The 22,158-nt window shown below is 41.1% G+C and overlaps 1 protein-coding gene across 1 annotated transcript; it reads left to right on the forward strand.

Moving 5' to 3' along the window:
* Nucleotides 1-1,435: 1,435 nt before the first annotated feature.
* Nucleotides 1,436-20,458, forward strand: LOC307248823 (sodium-coupled neutral amino acid transporter 3-like; the record flags this gene model as incomplete). The annotated part of the gene is made up of 16 exons (XM_080025338.1): nucleotides 1,436-1,572; nucleotides 2,193-2,225; nucleotides 2,444-2,537; nucleotides 2,645-2,760; nucleotides 7,350-7,423; nucleotides 7,912-8,004; nucleotides 8,236-8,317; nucleotides 13,376-13,458; nucleotides 14,377-14,435; nucleotides 15,263-15,409; nucleotides 16,248-16,327; nucleotides 16,809-16,909; nucleotides 18,165-18,289; nucleotides 18,596-18,740; nucleotides 19,332-19,435; nucleotides 20,354-20,458. 16 exons carry the CDS (start codon nucleotides 1,436-1,438, stop codon nucleotides 20,456-20,458), a joined length of 1,578 nt encoding a protein of 525 aa, XP_079881464.1.
* Between the last annotated feature and the right edge of the window lie 1,700 nt (nucleotides 20,459-22,158).

Raw genomic sequence — 22,158 nt, forward strand, 5'->3', positions numbered from 1 at the left:
AAGAGAAAAGTGACAAGCAGATTAATCGAGGCACAAAGACAGCTAGAACTGGTTTGTAGCTGGTCCTAGCTGGTTTGGCTTTTTATCTAAATGCTGGGGGTTCAAGAACTTGTGTGTGTTCCTCATCTATGGCCCCCAACGTGCACTCCATTATATAGCCCCCAACGCTGTTTATGCAGTAGAGCAAAAAAGATCATTCAAGGCAAGCCAGAGAGGGGGCTTTGGTCAACAGCGTCCAGGAGATACATGTCACGGGGAGCCTTTCTGGGCCCCACAAGCCAGCTGGTCTGCTAAGGCACCACAACAGGATAGCCAGGAAATAAGAGGCCCCGACGCAAAGCCCAGTGTGTCACAGCTGACTGAAAGCTCTGTTTCCATTGAGCGTATTGACCTGTCAGCTGATGATGTGTCAATTATTCATGAACTTTGCCGAAACGTCCATTTTGGTCAAGCCTATACTGTATATTCTGATTAAGATAGGAGTTGGTGTTGATGCATTGAGTAACAAGTGGTAATGTTCGCTATTCTCTTACATTCACTTGTATGCGTTTGTTGTTTTCATCCATTAAATGGCTGGCAGTGTCAAGTTTTTACAAAAGAATAGCTCAGAATTTTTATTTAAATATCGAAATATTTTATGTATAGATATATATATTTTATTTAAATATCTAGGCTATTATTATTATTAGTCATGCAAGGCATATGTCTCATTGGGGCGACTGTAGCTCAGGTGGTAGAGCGGGTCGGCCAATGATCGGAGGGTTGGCGGTTCAATTCCCGCCCTGCCACTTGTGTCATGGTTGTTGTGTCCTTGGGCAAGACACTTCACCCACCTTGCCTCGTGTGAATGTGTATGAGTGCTGGATGTTTGAGGTGGTGGTCGGAGGGGCTGTAGGCGTGAAATGGCAGCCACGCTTCTCTCAGTCTGCCCCAGGGCAGCTATTGCAGTTTACCACCACCGGTATGACTGTGTGTGAATGAATGGAACCTGGAACCCTGTAAAGCGCTTTGATTGTGAGAAAAGCGCTAAATAAGTCCAATCTTTCATCAAGAAGCACCAGTGACATATTGTTGCTGTCCCGTGAAAACAACATATATCAGATGGCCACCTTTTACCAGTTAATGATGATATGCCATATGTTTCACTTAAAAAAAATTGGCATCCATAAATGCATTTAACAGTCTTGATTTTAGATTGTTTTTGTGTCTCTTTCCTGCACTGTTTTATCCGGATAAATTCTTTGAAGAAAGGACAGCAGGCTCTTTATCATTTGCAAAATATTATGCTAATTGCTCGTTGTCTGTTCTTCCTGCAGATCCCAGGAGGAAAATAAAAAGGTCACTCTCGGAGCACACTACAATTACAGTGCCACAGCCTCAATAATTTAAAACAGACTGATCATTACTTAAACACCAAGTCATCAGAGCAGATAATATGAGTGAGGATAAGCCAGCCGAGACTGTGGAAACTGCCCCTGCTGAGGCCAACTCCGTTCCCAATGGGAAAGGCCACGAGCCCGGGGAGGAAATCACAGCACACGCCAAAACACCACCCGCAGAAGACGCTGAAAAGTGAGTATACCCCTAGGGAACGTGGTCTCAGATGACCTTTACCTATGCCTTACTACATGTTTGCTCTCATGTATAACCCCTCACTATGGTTGTTATAAGAGCACCATGTGAAATGGGTGTCATGTGTGGCTTGCCTGTGCTTGTTTATTCCTTTCTACTAATTATTATCTTGCCTCCATCCTCAATGGTCACAAAACATCAGGGAGATAATATACATTAAAGCAGCTGATGTGTGTGTGTGTGTGTGTGTGTGTGTGTGTCTCTCTGTGCTTGCGTGCGTGTGTGCGTTGTAGTGAAACGGATCATATCACTCTACTGCGTGGGCTGGCAGTTCCATCTAGTCTTTTGAGGGACTGTTCAATAACTGAAATTTACTACATGCAATCATTCATTGCTAAGTGTATATTATCACATCACTGGGTGACTAGCAATATTTTTTTGTGACCTCATCCTACGTAATAGATGGTTTCATTAAAATTGTCTCTCTCCGAGACTCCAATGATTTATAGACGATGCCTGCGCTGTTACTATTAGTCTTGTTATATTATGACTGAGGGTGTTGTTTTTCCACTTTGTGCTTTCGTTGGGTGATGGACGGCCTCTCTCCACACTGCTCATAGGGAAACTGTACCCAATAGTGCCCCGAATGCTAGGTATGTATGTTATGATCAAGTATGCTTTCAAATTCAGTGTGCTTCCTGCCAGAGTTGTGTGTCCTTTCTAGAAATGACTCAATTATGCACTGGAAAGCAGCTTGTTCTAAATGAGAGCCTGTTCTTTAAAAAAAAAGGGAAAATGACAGTTTGTGATGCATTTAGCATGTTGTAAGTTACTCCTTAAAGTCCTTTGACACAGTATTTCTGTCCATTAGTCCCCACAGAACTGAGAATGCAGAGGCCAACCTTCCAGAGAGTCAGGAGTTCTTGTCGGCCATGGATGACAAGAAGACCACGCAGTTCACAGATGTAAGTTCAAACACAATGGTAACATATGTACTGTATATTCAGTCTTTACATTATTGAATAATCTAACATGTTTTATTCTCTCTTTTCTCGTTTTCTGTCGGTCATAGTTTGAAGGGAAGACCTCCTTTGGGATGTCTGTCTTCAACCTGGGCAATGCAATCATGGGAAGTGGAATCCTAGGACTGTCCTATGCCATGGCCAACACAGGTGTCGTACTGTTTTTGTAAGTACCTCAAAATGTGCATTTGATGAACTAGATTATGCAACGGTCTGACTGCTGACTGGAATGAATGAATCACTGCTCACACATGTTGTCTGACTTTGGTGGTGGTCCCTGGTTATGAAACAGAACGAGAAGACACAGGGAACAGTTTCATGATAAAAATCGGAAAAAGGGTCAGATTATTAACATACCGGAAAACGTTCACTATAACAAATGCATTTGTAATCAATCATGCAGAAAAAACAAGCCACACTGGGTCTGTGTGGTTGATTATGTGCCGTGTACAGTGGGCGTATTTACTGTATACATGAGGGGCTTAACATTTAAAGGGATAATGACGTCACAGCTGACTGCAGCTTCCAGGCTCCATCATTTATATTTCATGCAAGCTTTTTTTCATTCTTGTCTTCTAACCTTTAAGCTGCAGTGAGTCTCCACGCCTTGACTCCATCCAGGAATTAAATGATGACCGTGAAGAGTTGCAGATTTGTCAAGCAAAACACCTCATACAAGCCCCATGTACTGTATGCTCTGGGGAATATTAAATCATAGTGCCATTGTAATAGTCATCGCAATAAGAGCAACATGTCATTGTGTGGCTCACTAAAACGTTTGGAACAACAATGGTGCTCTAAGGCAAACAGCAATAAGCGATAAAAGAGAGGCCGTAGCTAATCAGACAATAATTGCTCAATCTTGCATCTCTTCTTTATAGTTTATGATGTCTTTCAATTTTTTCGACAGTAAGAAAAATACAGAATACCCCCAGCCTTATTTCTAATCTCCTGTAATCAAGGAGAGCCAAAGTAGTTTCTAGATATTACTTGTGTGTTGTCCCATAAATTCATCTAGTGCTTGTGGTTTGATTACAACTCAAACTATGTGGTGGCATAATATAGGGTCGACACAATGTCAAAGCTGCACACCCTCATTTAGGTCTTACATTCATGTTTGTGAGCTTTCCAGCTGTAAGGTTGCATGTTCCTCAGTGTTTTCGAAGGGTAATCAGTCTCCAGAAAGCTCTGGCGACATCAACGCTTTCACCTCCCCCCTCTTCCACATGCTGTTTGGACACCTCTTACTGATGCTGCTAGAATGCAGGGTGGCAGGTGCCGCTGACGCTGGCTGAGCTAAGATATTTTTTCTTGAAAGATTAAAGGGCTAGCACCCATCTGTTGCTCTGGCGTGCTATGCTGCAAGCCCCCCAGGCAATACATTTCTTCATCAAATTTAAAGGAGTTGTAAGCGGAATGGTTCTTTTAGCTAACTTCCTGTCAGTTACTGCAGTTAGCAGTCCCCTCGCTCGTCCCTACGTCACCACATTAATACATTGTGGTCTTCAAGCAGCAAGTTATCTAGCATCATCTCAGATCCATAAGTGTGATAAAAGCGGATAAAACATCAAAACAGACATTGGGAAGGATTTTTACCTGCTCCACCATAGGCCATACACATTCACCCATCTGTTGCTCTGGCGTGCACTGGCAGTGAGACCATGGAGTGTATATAGTATATATGAGTGAGACGAGTGACGGTTTGTAGCGTTCTCTCTCCTGATTGGATAAAAAATCGGGATACTACAACATTTTAATTGGGCTATTACTGCAAATCAGAATGACTTGGAGACCTGTGATATGACGTCCGCTCTCTGTTGAAGTGATTGCTGTAGGAATATGGAGTGATATAACACATATATTATCACAAATAAACCGCTCACTTCACCTTTAAGGCAATGCTGTTTATTCAACGAGGCATCCCTGAATTAAATTACAACACAGCGCTTTGGTCAGAAGAGAAACAATGTGTTGAATGATTGATTATGAGTTGTTGTTGTTTTTACTGCTGTGATGAACTACTACTCTCCCCTTTGTAGTGCAGAGGGAGTTGTTTTAATTTCAAAACAAACTACAGCCCAAACGTGAACACATGTTGACTTTAACATTCAAAATTCCAAAACAATCTGGTAGAAAATGTGAAACAAGTTGAAAGGTTTTCAGCTAACAGCTGCCCTAAAATATTATGAGGAACATTATTTGAGGTCTTTTCCAAGGCGGTCATGACTTGAGGATTGTCCCTCGTGTTGGATAAAGCTTCTTATTCTGAGCTCAGTTGTGTTGCTGTGGTTTTTTTTCACGCTGTCTGCCGTCTAGACTGGCTGAACCCAGTGTCACCCGTACGCCAATGTCTTTGATACTAGCCAGAGGCTGAAATGAACTCCACCTGATTAGACTCCATTTTACTCTAATGAATACACAGTAATCGCGTGCACATTATTAGTACGTGACTGAACGCAACTGGGCGCGTGCATTTTCCCGTCCTGTTGAAGATGAAAGGCTGTGTCTTTGTGTGTGCATATCGCGTTGATCTTGTATTAAACAATAGAGTAGCTACTATGAAATACAGGCAGGGTCAGTTTCACGTTAGGCAACTGACGTTTTGTGTTTTACATAGGAACCCAAGCTGGGGGATCACCTCAAAAGAAACAATTTTTTTTTGCAAATTTTTACTGTATCATTCTGAACCTTAACTTAAATGGAGAGGAGTTGTTGGCCTTTTTTTTAAAAGTCCCTAGCAGAACAATAGGTATGTTTATCCTGTATTCGATCCTGCATGTATTTACTTTATCACCCATGTCCTATAGTGAGTTTAAATATGACCACAGCGAGAGCCACAATTTTGCTCATGCTCTGAACCTTGATAATGTATTACATCCAACCTGTGTTTGGGACTGTCCTTTCATTTTAGTTTTTCTGTTACGGCCCGATGTTTCATATTACACTAATTTTTGTTGGCGGGCACAGATAGGCTAGCGGGTCAGTGGCGCAGGCCCGGGTAGGAATGCAACAGCGTGGAAAGCGGCGAGCACAGCGACAGTGACCCAAGTGTGTCAGTTTGTCGGACTGTCAGCCGATCTGTCCTCCCACTGCCACTTGACTGACTAAATCCTCCACCGCAAGTCAGCACAACATTCTTCCTCGTAGTCTGAAAAGAAAAAGAAGCCAAATGAAGAGAAAAGAAAACACACACACACACATTAGCATGCACGCACACACGCACACACACACACACACACACACGCACACGCACACACACTCACACACACACACACACACACACACACACACACACACACACACACACACACACACACACACACACACACACACACACACACACACACACACACACACACACACTGTTCAATTGGCAAGAGTTAGAGTCCACATGAAAGAAATGCTGTCTGGCTTTCAGAGTGGAAAGAGGGAAATTCAGTAGATCGGTCATTCACAAGACTGATACTGAAGTGAAGAGTTGAACGAAAGGGTTGTGACGTTCCTTAAGCATCCCTTTAAAAAATATATTAAATCCTAGTAAAATATGTCAGACTTGAACCTTGCAAGTCCAATAAAGCACCTCAAATGGATATATAGCAGGTTTTTCCAGTGTTGTTGTTTGGTCATTGATGTGCGAACCTCAGCCGTGTATTAATGTTTAATTTCTTGCATTTTTTGATACCTCGCTTTGATTTTTTTTTAATTGTTTGGCAAAACTCTTGTTAATGTTAAGTACCTATACAATCACTTGACATCAATAAAATACAAAATATTACAAATGTTTTATTAGAACTGAGATATTATGAATTTACGCACTACATACATTATATAATAGATACATTTCGGTTATGTCCAATAAACAATTTAGTTTTAATACTCAGCCCTAGTTTGAAAGCATTACATGAACTGTTATTTTTATTCAATGCTATTTTGATAATAAAATACCACTTTCTCACAAATGAAAGAATCATCAATCAACCTGCGAAGGCCAGATAAATACACGTTTGTCTGTGGTTGCAAACATTTCTTCAAAATTGTCATGCCACATGAAGGATTTCATATCTTAATAGTATCAATTAATGATTCTATATGGGGGAAAAAAACAGTAGAATATCATTTCTGTAGTGAATTAAAGTTATCCCAGGAGCTAAATAAAGATATCCATAGTTAAAACGGAAAAGAATAAAAGCTGATTGTGCAGAGGAATGCACAAGGAAGGATGATATGTTAAAACAGTGAGTGTGAGTCAGTGGAGAGAGAATGATTGCAAGTGCAGTCCCTCTGGAGGAGACGGTCTATTATTGAAAATGGAAGGAATGGCTGTTGTTGGGACTGAAGTGGGTTATTCCATCGCCGAAGAACAAAGCGGAGAAGATTAATGTTCACAAAGGATTTTCTTCATTTTCTCAATCTCTGCATTGCATTGAAAACGTTTTCTCTTGAAGCTGTCCATCTGGTGTGCCTGTGATTACTTATAGAGGGGCAGAGGGGCTGACCGGGCAGCCTCCACCATGGCCCGGCTTGAGTAACAATCCAGGGTAAAGGGGAGCCACAGGGTTTCTGTTCTTTTAACACAAACTACACACCAGCATGTACTGTATGTATGGCTATGCAGCAGCTGTATAAATAGCCTACAGGAAAAGGGTAAAGATCTTACCAAAAAATGTTAGATTGTGCTTTAGCTGATGTTTGCTTTAGCTGGTGAAAGATGTGGCAATAACACTGGACATGCCTGTTATTGTGTGTCTGTTTCAGGGTTCTTCTTACTGTGGTGGCAGTCCTCTCGTCATACTCCATCCATTTACTGCTAAAATTATCTGGTATTGTAGGTATGTATGTATGTATGTATGTATGTATGTATGTATGTATGTATGTATGTATGTATGTATGTATGTATGTATGTATGTATGTATGTATGTATGTATGTATGTATGTATGTATGTATGTATGTATGTATGTATGTATGTATGTATGTATGTATGTATGTATGTATGTATGCATGCAAGGAATTTATTGTCATATGCATTAAAATACAAATAGATTTCGATACAATGACTAAAAATGTTTATTAAAAAAAAGGGCCTTCTCCGATCAACAGTAGAGTTACAGATACATGGTGGTGTGATGGGTTATGGTGGTTGCATTTGCAAATAGGCCAAACTTCTGGATTTACCCTCCAGTATCAAATGATAAGATCACAATGTGTGAACCCGCATTACTACAACATAAATGTGTGACATAGATTCACAGTCCTAGGCCTTGCTAGTATGGATTTAACACTCTGATAAAATGCTTTCATGTTTAATTCGTGGCTCAGGTATCCGTGCCTATGAGCAGCTCGGCTACAGGGCCTTTGGGACAGCGGGGAAGATGGCGGCTGGGATTGCCATCACACTGCAGAATATTGGAGGTGAGGTCACACTGCCATCCATGCTCACACTCACAGCACATGCATGTCTTTACAATCTCAACTCCCTCTTCTTAAATAACGCTCATAGTATCATGTGATTTGTCGCTTGGGATTAATACAGTATGTGTGTGCCCATGCTTGAGCCAGGTGCTTTTTATTTGTTGTACTGTACATAAGCCTTTGTGTACTTTAGTGCTTACTCATTGTTGTGTTTCTATCTCCTTTCCACAGCAATGTCCAGTTACCTGTACATAGTCAAGTATGAGTTCCCGTTGGTCATCCAGGCCTTTCTGAGGGTGGATAATCCTGCAGGGTGAGTGGTCAATGCACTATGGGTGACTTTTTTCATTCCTACAATACAATAACAGCAGTGGTTTCATTTGCAGTCAACACATACTCATGAGTCATAGGGGAAAAAGTAGTTTGGCCGATGCCGATGTTTAGGTCAATGGCCAACAGAAAAGGCCAATATCACATAGTTGATGTTGTGTTGAAATGAACATGTATTAGATAAATGTAGACACAGAATTTTTTAAAGATATTTTTTTGGCATTTTCAAGCTTTATTAGATAGTATAGAGTTGAAATGGGGAGACAGAGAGAGGGGGGGGGGGATGACATACAGTAAAGGTCCATGGGTCGGATGCGAACCCGCGACCACTGCAACGAAGGCCGGAGCCAATATGGTACGCGCTCTATCCACTGCGCCACTGGAGCGCCCCCGACACAGAACATTTTTAATATGCACTTGGCCTTAACTGGTGTTAGCTCTGTCAAATATTGCCATAAGGAACTTCTGGATTTCTGTCCAGCCGCCGTCTGTAGTCATGTGTTGTGTTTAAACAGTCAAATCAGTTTCATGTTCATAAGAAAACATTTAGTACCAAAAATGCTGCACGCTTTCTGTATTTTTTGTACTTGAATATAACATTTTGAAACACAAGTCATTCCATCCAGAGACACTTGAAAAACTGTGAGTACCTCTGGTTCAGTGTGACATTTGTAGACACTGTCATGCCTCCTCAAGTAACTTGGCAAATAAAAAAAAGGTGTGATGTCCCGTCACTTGAGACCTCGTGCAGCCAGTCCTGCGTGTCCATAGATTTTCTTTACACTCTGCAGATGTGTTAGTTCAGGCTGTGCTAGTTGTGCTGTCTCTGGCTGTTCGTCACAGCTGGCATGTGAACAGCTGTGATAGTGACCCTGGAGGAGGAGAGCAGCGCGGTCCCAGAAACGCGCTCACATCAAAAACACAGCGAGACTCCACGGCCCAAAACGTAAACCATAGGATATCACTGGCCAGTGCAGGTGGCCTCAGAGACAAACAACACTGTCTCTCTTGGATGGGATGATTTCTAATGTGATGTTACCCCTTACCCCAGTTAGGGCCTCACCTCACCTACTTTTTGATAACTAAAGCCTGGTTACACAACTCTATATGAAATTACAACAGAGATAACTAAAGAAACAAGTGCATGTTACTGCATTTTTTTCAACCTACAGTATCTCACAAAAGTGAGTACACCCCTAACATTTCTTCAAATATTTCATTATATCTTTCCATGCGACAACACTGAATAAATGACACTTTGATACAATGTCAAGTAGTCAGTGTACAGCTTGTATAACAGTGTAAATTTACTGTCCCCTCAAAATAACTCGACACACAGCCATTAATGTCTAAACTGTTGGCAACAAAAGTGAGTACACCCCTAAGAAAAAATGTCCAAATTGGGCCCAAAGTGTCAATATTTTGTGTTGTCATCATTATTTTCCAGCACTGCCTTAACCCTCTTGGGCATGTAGTTCACTAGAGCTTCACAGGTTGCAACTGGAACCCTCTTCTACCCATTCATGACGACATCAAGGAGCTGGTGGATATTAGAGTCCTTGCGCTCCTCCATCTCCCGTTTGAGGATGCCCCAAAGATGCTCAATAGGGTTTAAGACTGGAGACATGCTTGGCCAGTCCATAACCTTTACCCTCAGCTTCTTTAGCAAGCCAGTAGTCGTTCGGAGGTGTGTTTGGGGTCGTTATCATGTTGCAGTACTGCCCTGCGGCCCAGTTTATGAAGGGAGGGGATCATGCTCTGCTTCAGTATGTCACAGTACATGTTAGAATTCAATGAACTGTAGATCCCCAGTGCTGGCAGCACTCATGCAGCCCCAGACCATGACACTCCAACCACCATGCTTGACTCTAGACAAGACACACTTGTCTTTGTACTCCTCACCTGGTTGCCGCTCCACACTCTTAACACCATCTGAACCAAATAAATGTATTTTGGTCTCATCAGACCACAGGACATGGTTGCAGTAATCCATGTCCGTAGTCTGTTTGTCTTCAGCAAACTTTTTGTGGGGTTTCTTGTGCATCATCTTTAGAATAGGCTTCCTTCTGGGATGACAGCCATGCAGGCCAGTATGATGCAGAGTGCGGCGTATGGTCTGAGCACTGACAGGTTGACCCCCCACCCCTTCAAGCCCTTCAGCAATGCTGGCAGCACTCATACGTCTATTTTCCAAAGCCAACCTCTGTGTACGACGCTGACCACGTGCACTCAACCTTCGTAAACTGGGCCGCAGGGTGGTATTGCAACATGATAACGACCCCAAACACACCTCCAAGACGACCAGTGGCTTGCTAAAAAAGCTGAGGGTAAAGGTTATGGCCTGGCCAAGCCTGTCTCCAGACCTAAACCCTATTGAGCATCTTTGGGGCATCCTCAAACGGAAGGTGGAGGAGCGCAAGGTCTTTAATATCCACCAGCTCTGTGATGCTGTCATAAATGGGTGGAAGAGGGTTCCAGTTGCAACCTGTGAAGCTCTAGTGAACTACATGCACAAGAGGGTTAAGGCAGTGCTGGAAAATAATGGTGGCCACACAAAATATTTACACTTTGGGCCCAATTTGTAAATTTTTTCTAAGGGGTGTACTCACTTTTGTTGCCAGCAGTTTAGACATTAATGGCTGTGTGTCGAGTTATTGTGAGGGGACAGTAAATTTACACTGTTATACAAGCTGTACACTGACTACTTTACATTGTATCAAAGTGTCATTTATTCAGTGTTGTCCCATGAAAAGATATAAAGAAAAATGTGAAGAAATGTGAGGGGTGTACTCACTTTTGTGAGATACTGTATACGGAGGAGAATGCAAATGAGCAATGCTTTAGTAAAGACAGGGATGCCACACAATGGTGAATAAACTACTAAAAAGCTCTGCAACAAATTATAAAATACAATATAAAAACTATATAATGATAGAAATTATAAAAACAGCAAATGATCATCTGTAAAAAAAAGAGTAATGATCTTACAGTGTGAATTTTCTTTTTTGATTGCTATGGATCAGTATTTTAAAATTGAATTTCTATAAAGAAATTGATCTCCAGGAATGATCTGTTTATTTGTATTCATTTATTTAGCAATTTTACAATTTGAAGCAATCTGAAATGACATGAATCAATCAAACAAATATCCAGGGGAACATTAAATAATACAAATCCAATTTTCAGAGCAGGCTCTGTTTATTTCATTCATTTGAGGGAGTCTGAAAATGCTTATTTTCCCCCTAATTACGTTCCTTCATTCTGTTTCTGGGAAGCATGTTATGTACAGGAAACAGAATAATCTTGGGGACAGAAATCAAATCAAATTGATGTTGTATGTTGTTTTGTTTACCCCGTACATGTATACATGCATGGGTGGGTGTCTTTTTGTGTCTCTGGATTTGTGTTGTCTTTGACAGTCGACTCACATGCACGATCAATGAGGCACACCTGATGTGTGTGTGTGTGCATGTTTGTGCAACCACTCAACTTAGCAGAGAGCTACTGGAAGCTCAGTGTGGAGAGCACTTTATATTTATTTGCTTATCAAGTTGATGGCATTGCTTGTGATTATTGGTGAGTGTTTGTAATACATTCTGTGTGTCAGTATGGTGAGATACCGTGTCCCTGGTCCAGATGGCTGGAGGGCGGCATGGCAACAGGAGAGATGAGCCTTTTTCAAGGTGTGTGTGTGTGTGTGTGTGTGTGTGTGTGTGTGTGTGTGTGTGTGTGTGTGTGTGTGTGTGTGTGTGTGTGTGAGTGTGTGTGTGTGTGTGTGTGTGTGTGTGTGTGTGTGTGTGTGTGTGTGTGTGTGTGTGTGTGTGTGTGTGTGTGTGTGTGTGTGTGTGTGTAGCCAACAGATGTTGCTGTGCTCCAGTGTCTCCCATCTGATAGAAGACACAAATTAATCACCCCCACTGTGTCAGTCTAAAAATAGCTTATTAGCGGTTTGTTTTCTTTGACCTGGCTTTGCTAGAGACGGTAACCAGTCATGGGTTGTGTCAGTGGAGTCTGTTTGTCATATGTTTTTCCAAACCTCTGTGTTTTCTTGTAACAACACTCCCGTTGCTCAATGTTTAGTTTGCATGTTTGGCTTTGGCCATGTGCGTGGGTTTCCTCCCCCAGTCCGAAGACGTACAGCAGGGGTGTCAAACTCATTTTGGTTCGAGGGCCGGACCAGTAAAATAATGGCAAAATAACGTACATATGTCAACTCCAAATCTTTAGCTTTGTTTTTCAGTAATATGCTTTATCATTCAGCCTACATATGTAACCTATCACGGATCACAAGGGATCTCTGTACCCCCCAGGAAATGTCTTAGTAAAGGTTGCTGCTGGCCATGGGAATAGGAGGTGCGGCGCACGTCATATTTATTTATTTTTTTTCAGAATTTATTCAAATCGGCCGAATTGATTCGCGGGCCAGATCAAAACGTGTCGCGGGCCACATGCACTGTGATTGGTTCAGTTTATTCCCTTTGCAACCCAACCCCAAGCCTTTCTCCACATTATCAGGATTGTACTTTGGGTTGACATGCACCAAGACACTTTTATTTAGGACAATCTTTTCTTTCAAAGGTAAATATATCCCGACACGCCTTAAAAAAACTACAGTGTCTTAATATGTGTGTAAAATGTATTTACTCCTAAAAACATTCCCATCAACAATACTTAAGAGGACATGACCTCTGTGACCTATAGCCACTGTTCTTTGTGCCCAGTGGCACAGAAAAGCAAAGAGGCTTATTGTTTTTCAACCCTAGATGTTTCTGTTAAGCTTTGAATGAAACTACTTGGCATGGTGGTGGAGATATAAAATAATCCTCAATCAGAACCTCTGCTTTCTCCACCCTGTGAAAGCCTTATTCCTGTGCGCCTCATTTGCTATCTGTTCACACATTTCTCCCCCTGTGTCTTCTCACTCAATCAATATCTGACACAGTCGCAAACACTTAACAGAACTGAGATGGAGTGGAGCGTTTTCTAGCCGTTTAATTCCAAATCAGTACATTGAAGTCTCTGTCTTCCTGCCTCTCTGCAGTGAATGGTACCTGAACGGGAACTACCTTGTGATCATCGTCTCCATTGCAGTCATATTACCATTGGCTCTCATGAAACAGCTAGGTGAGTAAGTGATATCAGGTCCTTGTTACAGTGATACCCCATGGGATATTGTTAAATGCCAAACTACTGGTTAGCATTTAGCTAAAATGTTGAGGCAGAATAGTGATAAAGTCAGTCAACTAACTCAGTGATGTCAATTATAATTTTTTTAAGTTTGCTAATGCTAGCTCACATTTGTCATCATAAGCTGCTGTTCATAGCTGGGCAAGTGAGGTGGCAGCAACAAAACCCCTGACTGTATGGAAGTAAGCAGCGTGCTTGTTATTTCTTCTCACAAAAGTCGCCAGTGGCGTGCACAGACATTTTGGGGGGCAGGTGCTCAGTGCAAAAAAAGGGCACAATATATTCTGTCGATGCATGACCAAATCACTTGTACAACCAAATCACTTGTGCAAAAAAAAAAAACGTAAAAAGCCTTTGCTGCTCTTGTTGTGACGCACAAAAATCAAATGTTTTCCACACCTAGCTCGAGCGTCTGCCTGCATCACAGCTCTTCAGATGGGCATGTACATGGAACAAAACAGATTGAAAGAAGCAAGAAAAAAAAGGCAGAGAAAGCTAGTTTGGAAGTGAGAAGAGAAGGCGTGTTGGCTAACCTCTCTGTCTCCTGTTGAGACATGAAGGACAACAGAGCCAGTCGGTACGGTCCAGTAATGAACTCCGTCTCCCAGCACATTTAGTCAGCCTATAGTCAACCACAGGGCTCCAAGAAGATCCAGTTCAACCAAGAAAATCCCGCTCTACCTCACTAGTTATGACTTATTATTAGAGTGAAGCAGAGCGGGGAGAGATTATACATATCTTAAAGGCGCATTTCCCACATGTTAGCCATAATGTATTATGTTTCAGATTATTAAGCATGATTATTATGCTATCATTCCAGATAAGGGAAATGCTAATCAAGCATTTGTCTTTTAGGATACCTGGGATACACGAGTGGCTTCTCCCTGAGCTGCATGGTTTTCTTCCTCATTTCGGTATGTCCTCTCTCTGTCTCTCGGTGTAAACACATGTCAACTAGACAACATGTTTTGTTTGTATCGAAACGATACCTTGACTTCCATAAAGGTTAGTTAATTTGACTTTTTCCGATACCAATTTTATGATATCAGTTTTAACAAGCTGACATTACACATTATGGTATAAAAGAGTTAGGTTTTTTTTCAAAGCTCATTGGCATTTTACAAAATATCAATAGATAAAACCTTGAATAAGCCGAAATCCTAGTAACTGTTTTCAGATTACCACAAATGCCCTAGCTGCTGAGACTCTGCAGCTCCACACAGCCATTCATCAGGACTTTTAGATCTTGGCACATCAAGCATGCTATTTTTCGATACTCGATGGTATCGAGGCATTTCGGTCAGTGCCAAAAAAAGTATTGAACTTCAATACCCAGCCCTAGTCATTTGTTGGCCGAGATACATCAAGGCAGCATATTGAGATGCACTGAGATCATTCTGTCACAAATTTTTTTTTTCAACTTCCCACCACCTCTTTAGTATTCCCTACTCTCTCTCTACTCATTGCCACGGACCAACGTTTGCACGCTGCGGTTCCAGGCTGTGTTGGCTCCCTTGTCTTTCTCTGACCTAGTTTTTTGGTGTGTGAGCTGTAATCCATGCAGTGCTCTCTCTCTCTCCTCTCTCTCTCTCTCTCTCTCTCTCTCTCTCTCTCTCTCTCTCTCTCTCTCTCTCTCTCTCCTTCTCTGGCTCCCTCAGTCCCATATTTTCCGTCTGCCTGTATGCTAACTGTGACCCACAGCCTTTGTTTGGACTTGACACCTCTCCTCTGCCTCGTACAGGTCATCTACAAGAAGTTCAATACCCCTTGTCCATTTACGGACTTTGCATTCAACAGCACTGCCAGTGTGCTGAATGTAACTGCCGCCGATCTTGGCGGGGAGGTCAATCCTGCCTGCGTTCCCAAAATGGCCAACCTCAACTCACAAGTAGGTTTTCACGCATGTCACTCAGTCAGTCAACACTGCAATTCCACCTCCACTGCCTTGGCCACTGACACACACCCACTTATGTCATAGTCATCTTCAGCATGTCGCCAGTGACAGTTCACAATCCAAGCATGAGTATCACACTTGGTCTGAAGCACTTTGTTGCTTTTATCAAGCTGTTAATGACAGAGAGTAGTCTGTGATTAATGCAAAGCTCGGAGGTGGATGGTGACCACTGAGCTGTCTGCTCCTGACAGCAGAGGAATACAATTGCTTTGGCCTTCTGTTGCTTACATTGAGATTATAAATTTGCCCTTAGTGGGCCAACGATTGATAGTGAGTGAAATGGGAAAGACCTGACATTTATCTAAGTACCCTTTTTTATTTATTATTTTAAATAGTACATACCTTCACAGCAGGTGAATACTCCTGAAATACTCTTAATCACAGCTGGCTGCTTAAAATAGTTTGATTGTAACATGACATTGCTTAATTTTATTGGAACCATTTTACTTTCCACAGCATTACAAATACTGACTAGCTGTTCACGATTTTTATTAAATCCTATCAAGTCTTCATTAGCATCCCTTAAAGATGTATAAGACTTTCCTAACCCAGGCTAGTCACACCAACCCCTGCTGCTTAGCAGCTTATAAGTAAGGCATTCTTAAATGGGCTAAAGCTGGTCTGCAGCCAGGGCCCAAGTTAATCACAGGGAAACAATTAGCTCTCTGTGATGTATGTGAGGGAGTAATGGGCAGTAAAGCGCGAGGTTGGTGGTAAGACGTCTGGGGTGGCGCTGCTGTATCTATGGTGACCTGTTGGGGTTCATTTTCAGACGGCCTACACCATCCCCATCCTGGCGTTCGCCTTTGTGTGCCACCCAGAAGTCCTGCCCATCTACACAGAGCTGCGCAAGTATGTTCTAATGATGGAAAACCCCTGCCAACTTTAGTACAAGAGATCAGCCGCATAACAAAGAGGAAAGCTACTATGTCCGATTTATGCTTGGCTGATCATAAACATAGTCACATGCACTGCCTTCTCTTTTATTTTGAAATGCGTTGGCACTGCTATGATGTCGCATGTTGTTAGTTCAAATTTATCATCCTGCCTTGAACCACTCCTGCTCCCACTCCTTGTGATGTACTATTGAATATTCCTTTATACATATTCCTGCGACAATATAGCCCTGTATTTGTTTAGTAAATGGACTACATTCCTTATATATGGGTATATTCAGTTATTTGACAGTGGATGTTCTGTGTGTGTGTGTGTGTGTGTGTGTGTGTGTGTGTGTGTGTGTGTGTATGTGTGTGTGTGTGTGTGTGTGTGTGTGTGTGTGTGTGTGTGACTATTTGTGCTTGTGAAATCACATGCCAATATCTTCTGATTTCAGTCCCACCAAGAAAAAGATGCAGCACGTGGCCAACATCTCCATTGCTGTCATGTACACCATGTACTTCCTGGCTGCCCTTTTCGGATACCTAACTTTCTATGGTAAAGCCATAGCCAGATCCTCTTGATCCATCTATCTATCTATTAATTTATCCATCTATCTTAGTCGTTTTGTCACACTGCCCACTTTTGCTTCCTAATTTCATTACCCAAGCACATTAAGCACATTATTAAGTCAAGATTACTATTATGTAATGGCAGAACAGCAATCCTGTAGGCTGAACAACATTATGATGCATCTGCCCCCCTCTAGTGGTCATATTGTCAACCCTACAACAACCATTTGTACTGCTTAAAGGTTCAGTAAGCGGAATGGTTCTTTTAGCTAACTTCCTGTCAGTTACTGCAGTTAGCAGTCCCCTCGCTCGTCTCTACGTCACCACATTAATGCATTGCGGTCTTCAAGCAGCAAGTCATCTAGCATCATCTCAGATCCATAAGTGTGATAAAACCGGATAAAACATGATAAAAACCATCAAAACAGACATTGGGAGGGGGCGCCCTTAGCTCAGTTGGTAGGGCGTCCCCCCCATGGGCCTCGGCCAGCAGCGGACCCGGGTTCGATTCCAGCCCGCGGTCGTTCTCTGCATGTCACTCCCCTCTCTGCCCCATTTCAACTCTGTCTCTACACTATCAATAAAGCATAAAAAAGCCAAAAAAATATCTTAGGGAAAAAAAAAAAAAACAGACATTGGGAAGGATTTTTACCTGCTCCGCCATTGTAGGCGCATACACATTCACCCATCTGTTGCTCTGGCGTGCACCGGCAGTGAGACCATGGAGTGTATATAGTATATATGAGTGAGACGAGTGACGGTTTGTAGCGTTCTCTCTCCTGATTGGATAAAAAATCGGGATACTACAACATTTTAATTCGGCTATTACTGCAAATCAGAATGACTTGGAGACCTGTGATATGACGTCCGCACTCTGTTGAAGTGATTGCTGTAGGAATATGGAGTGATTAAACACATATTATATTTACACAAATAAACCACTTACTTCACCTTTAATCTACTGTACTGAAAATTCTTTTCTACATATAATCAGGATCTAATAAAGTAGGATTTCTAAAAATTCAGTATCCATATGGGCATTCATTATGTATATATATATACATTTACACATACCTGTCAATATCTATATTTTGCTGACACCTCAAGTACCATTATCAATAATGATAATGGTACTTAATGATCAGTGTTTTTTCCAGTGTATTTGCAGAAGAGTGGTGTTCCCTCATTGTTAATGGACCTACTCTATTTTCCTATTTTTATTTATTTTTTATCTCATTCAGGTGAAGTCGAAGCGGAGCTGCTGCACACCTACAGCCGCATCGACCCGTATGACACTTTGATCTTGTGCGTGCGTGTGGCCGTGCTCGTCGCTGTCACACTCACTGTGCCCATTGTGCTCTTTCCAGTAAGTAACATCGTAGCTGACATGTCATACAAAATAGCTAGTTTCTTCATGTAGTGACTCAACTTCAAGGTATTGGCTTCCTCCCACTCCTTTTCGGACATTTTATAAATATTGTTTATGATACTTTATACTTATTGTTGTTTTGTGTTATGTGTATTTGTATGATGTGTCATACTTGTTTTTTTTATTTTTTATTTTTGTTTCGAAATAAAGCTGAAATGAAGTTTGAATGAAATGAAAATTGCTTTCAAAATACAGTGAGGTAAAAAATAAAATAAAATTCTTCTTTCATTTTGTTATGATCAGGTACGGAGAGCAATCCAGCAGATGTGGTTTCCCAACAAGACCTTCTGGTGGCCCCGTCACATCGCCATCGCCGTCACTCTGCTCACGTTCATCAACCTGCTGGTCATCTTTGCCCCCAACATCCTAGGCATCTTTGGGATCATTGGTAGGTTAGATCAACCATGGGATTAAGTGTGATTTTGCAACAATATTAAGACAGACTCTGTTACTAAGAGACATAGAAACAACTATACAGTCATTCTTTGAGGAAGTTCCGAACAGACTCTCAGTGTTTATCTTTACTGAGTCGTACTTTTCCATATCAAATAGGTACCTCAATGTTCATCACACATTCTTCATGTGAAGTTTAAAATGACTGAAGATTTGAAGCTAAAAGGCAGTTCAACTTGATTGGAACGGAAGGAGATGGAAATATCAAAGATAAGAACAGCAATTCAATATTTTGAAAAGGGGTCTGTTTCAGTGTGTCTGATCAATTTGTGGAGTGATGAGCAGTCATTTTATAGATGAGTCCCAAGAGGCTTATTCACTTCAAAGATTAAATTCAAAAGCCTCATATCATCAAGATTAATTTCCGTGGTGGTCGAGCAAAATATGTAGTAACTAGTTGGTTTTCCCTCCTTTTTTTTTATTCATATAATCACTGGCAGCGGCACCTAATGAAGACTGAAGGGAGTGAGATGTCAATGAGAGTTTTGTTTCATGAATAACTTGATTTTTTTTGTCTGCTTTCCAGGTGCCACATCTGCCCCTTGTCTCATCTTCATCTTCCCTGCCGTCTTCTACCTTCGTATTGTACCCAAAGAAGAGGAGCCTCTGCGCTCTCCCAACAAAATTATTGTAAGTATGAGAATAAGAGACTTTTAAGTTCAGTTTAGTTACATTTATGTTAGGCAAATACAAAAGCTTAAGATCAAGCATCATTATACAATGAATGCTCTTCGGACTCACACAGAAGGAAAAAATAAATGTATAAATAGTGCATGTGAACAAAAATAGGGAACGTGACGCTGAACCGCAGAGCTAAAAGTATTGCTTTCAGTTGTTTTGCATTGTCAGCTAGAGTTTTTATGAGGGTAGGTTTTGTAGGTATTAAATGTCTAAGCATATGCATATGGGTATCGGCATATTTCGTTATACCAATATCTTAAAAGAAATTGCAATACAGAAAGTATTTTTGAAGCGAAACCTCACACCAGATTGAAGAGCAATATGCTGCCCTCTCTTGGTTGAAAGTTTCAAATCTGTTTCACCTATCATGGAGTACAGGTCTACATCTGAATCTGCTAAGTGCTCCTACTGTGACCTTTTCTGTTATCAATTCAATTCAAGAGGGCTACATTGGCATGGAAAACAAGAATTAACATTGCCAAAGCAAATGCCAAAGCAAAAAGTAAATTAAATCTAATTTAAAAAAAAGTACAGACACAGAAAAAAATTAAATATGCTATTATTAATATGTACAGATATTTAAAATGGGATTTTCAAAAGTATGATAAACTAAACAAACACAGCATGGATTTTTTGGGAGGAGGGCTTTGTGTGTGTGTGTGTGTGTGTGTGTGTGTGTGTGTGTGTGTGTTTGTGTGTGTGTGTGTGGGGGGGGAGGAGGGGTGGAGATAAAACAACATTTACAAACCAAGAATATTTTAACATTAGCCATTACAAATATGTACACATATAATTACAAAACTAAGAAATTAACTAAACAACATGTTATATACCTCTTTTAACTCAATCACCTCTTCTCTCCTCTAGTGTATGATCTTTGCTGGGATAGGCATCCTGTTTATGATAATGAGTCTCAGCTTTATCATCATTGACTGGACATCGGGCAGCAGCAAAGCCAGCAGCGGTCACTAGGCAACACCTTCCACTCCCTTCAGGTTTTATATTGTTGGTTTAGAACTGTGTTGTAATGTCACTGTTTTTATCTTTGAATTATGTGTGATGTCGAAGATGCCCCATCTTTTCCAATAGCGAACACTGGCCACAGAGAAGGAGTCTAGAGTTGGGGACGGCTCACTCTAATGACAATGCATTGTACTGTACTTCCTGCCAAACAGCGACTGCAGATCCAGGCCAGTAAACTCTCTTAAGGTTGATAGTGAATTTACAAAGTAGGCCAGGTGCATGAAGACTATTGTGACATATCGGAGGCTGTGCCTTGTGGGATGGACGTTAAAAAAAAAGTTTCAAAGTAACAATATACAGTTGAATGCTGCTGTCTTCACACATCTGTCCCTGTGTTGGTTGTGAGCATCTGCAGCCCCTTTGCTCTCCCTGTCTTGTCCTAAAATGATCTGCAAAATCCGCTACTCCGGTTTATAATCCACAATCTCAAGCGCCTCCTTTTTAACTGTTGAATGGCAGAAATGTATTGAATGATAAACAATTAGTTCATGGTTTTATAATTATTACTATTATTCTTAAGTTATTTGAATAGCGGCATCTTATTGCTACTCTGCGCAACTGCAGAGGGAAGTGATAGCACAAGCTTTTGCACAGAAGAAGAAACACAATTTAAAGGAATAGTACATCATTTTCCGGGAAATACGCTTACTGGCGTTCTCTAACGGAGTTACACAAGCCGATGGATATCACTATCATGTCAGTACGTTAAACTCAGCACAAAAACTGGAAAATGAAGAACTCTTCCTTTAAAGAATGCCGCTGCTGTGTGTTTTTGGTTGGAGAAGTGTGAAAATTCTAACAGAGAAAAGTGCAAAACCACTGCCAGTATATTGTGGTGTAGCATTGTGAGCTGAGCACATATACCATAACATTCCTATTTCCTACAAAATATGATGTAAATGAATATTCTTTGATTATTAATCACTACTTTATGGAAACCTCAGAAGATGCAGTAACTGATGACACAAGCCTCAGTTTGTCTTACTGAGGCGATCAATAACCGCTACATAAAGTAATGCCTATATTGTGCACAGGGTTTTGTTTGTTCAGTAGGCCTATTGCTGTGTAAAATGACAGTGATAAATGGTACTGAAGACCTCCTCATTGTATAGATCAAAGTAATCGATGAAATGAAAAGAAGGAAGTTACCGCTCAGTGTTTTTAATCGTCAAACAGGGATTTTCTCTACCTGGAGATTTGATGAGTTGTTTCTGAACATTTACTGAAAGTAATCAGAGATAACCAAAACATGTATTTAAAAAAAACAAAAAAACAACAGCAACAGGGTATTTCTATGAAGAGGCCAGTTTGATGTACTGTAGGTGTAAATATGTCTGTGTCCAGCACAAGCTCGGACCCTAACGAAAATGACTGACATGGGATTACTGTCCTCTTAACAAGTCAGTGGTTATCCTCAATAGCACTTTCCTTTGACAAGCACAACTTCCTTTAGCCATTAATAAGTTAAAAAATGCAAACTGATTTGGGAGAAAGTCACATTTTGATAGATGTGATTTAATAAGGGCGTTAATGATTTAATGCCCTTATTTAATTAGAATGATTTGTTTATCAATGATTTAACTATACAAAAATCCCTTTTTGTATAGTTAAATCATTGATAAACGAATCATTCTAATGTAGATTAAGAG

This window comes from Ammodytes marinus (assembly GCF_949987685.1).
Source record: "Ammodytes marinus genome assembly, chromosome: 4".
Taxonomy (NCBI): domain Eukaryota; kingdom Metazoa; phylum Chordata; class Actinopteri; order Uranoscopiformes; family Ammodytidae; genus Ammodytes; species Ammodytes marinus.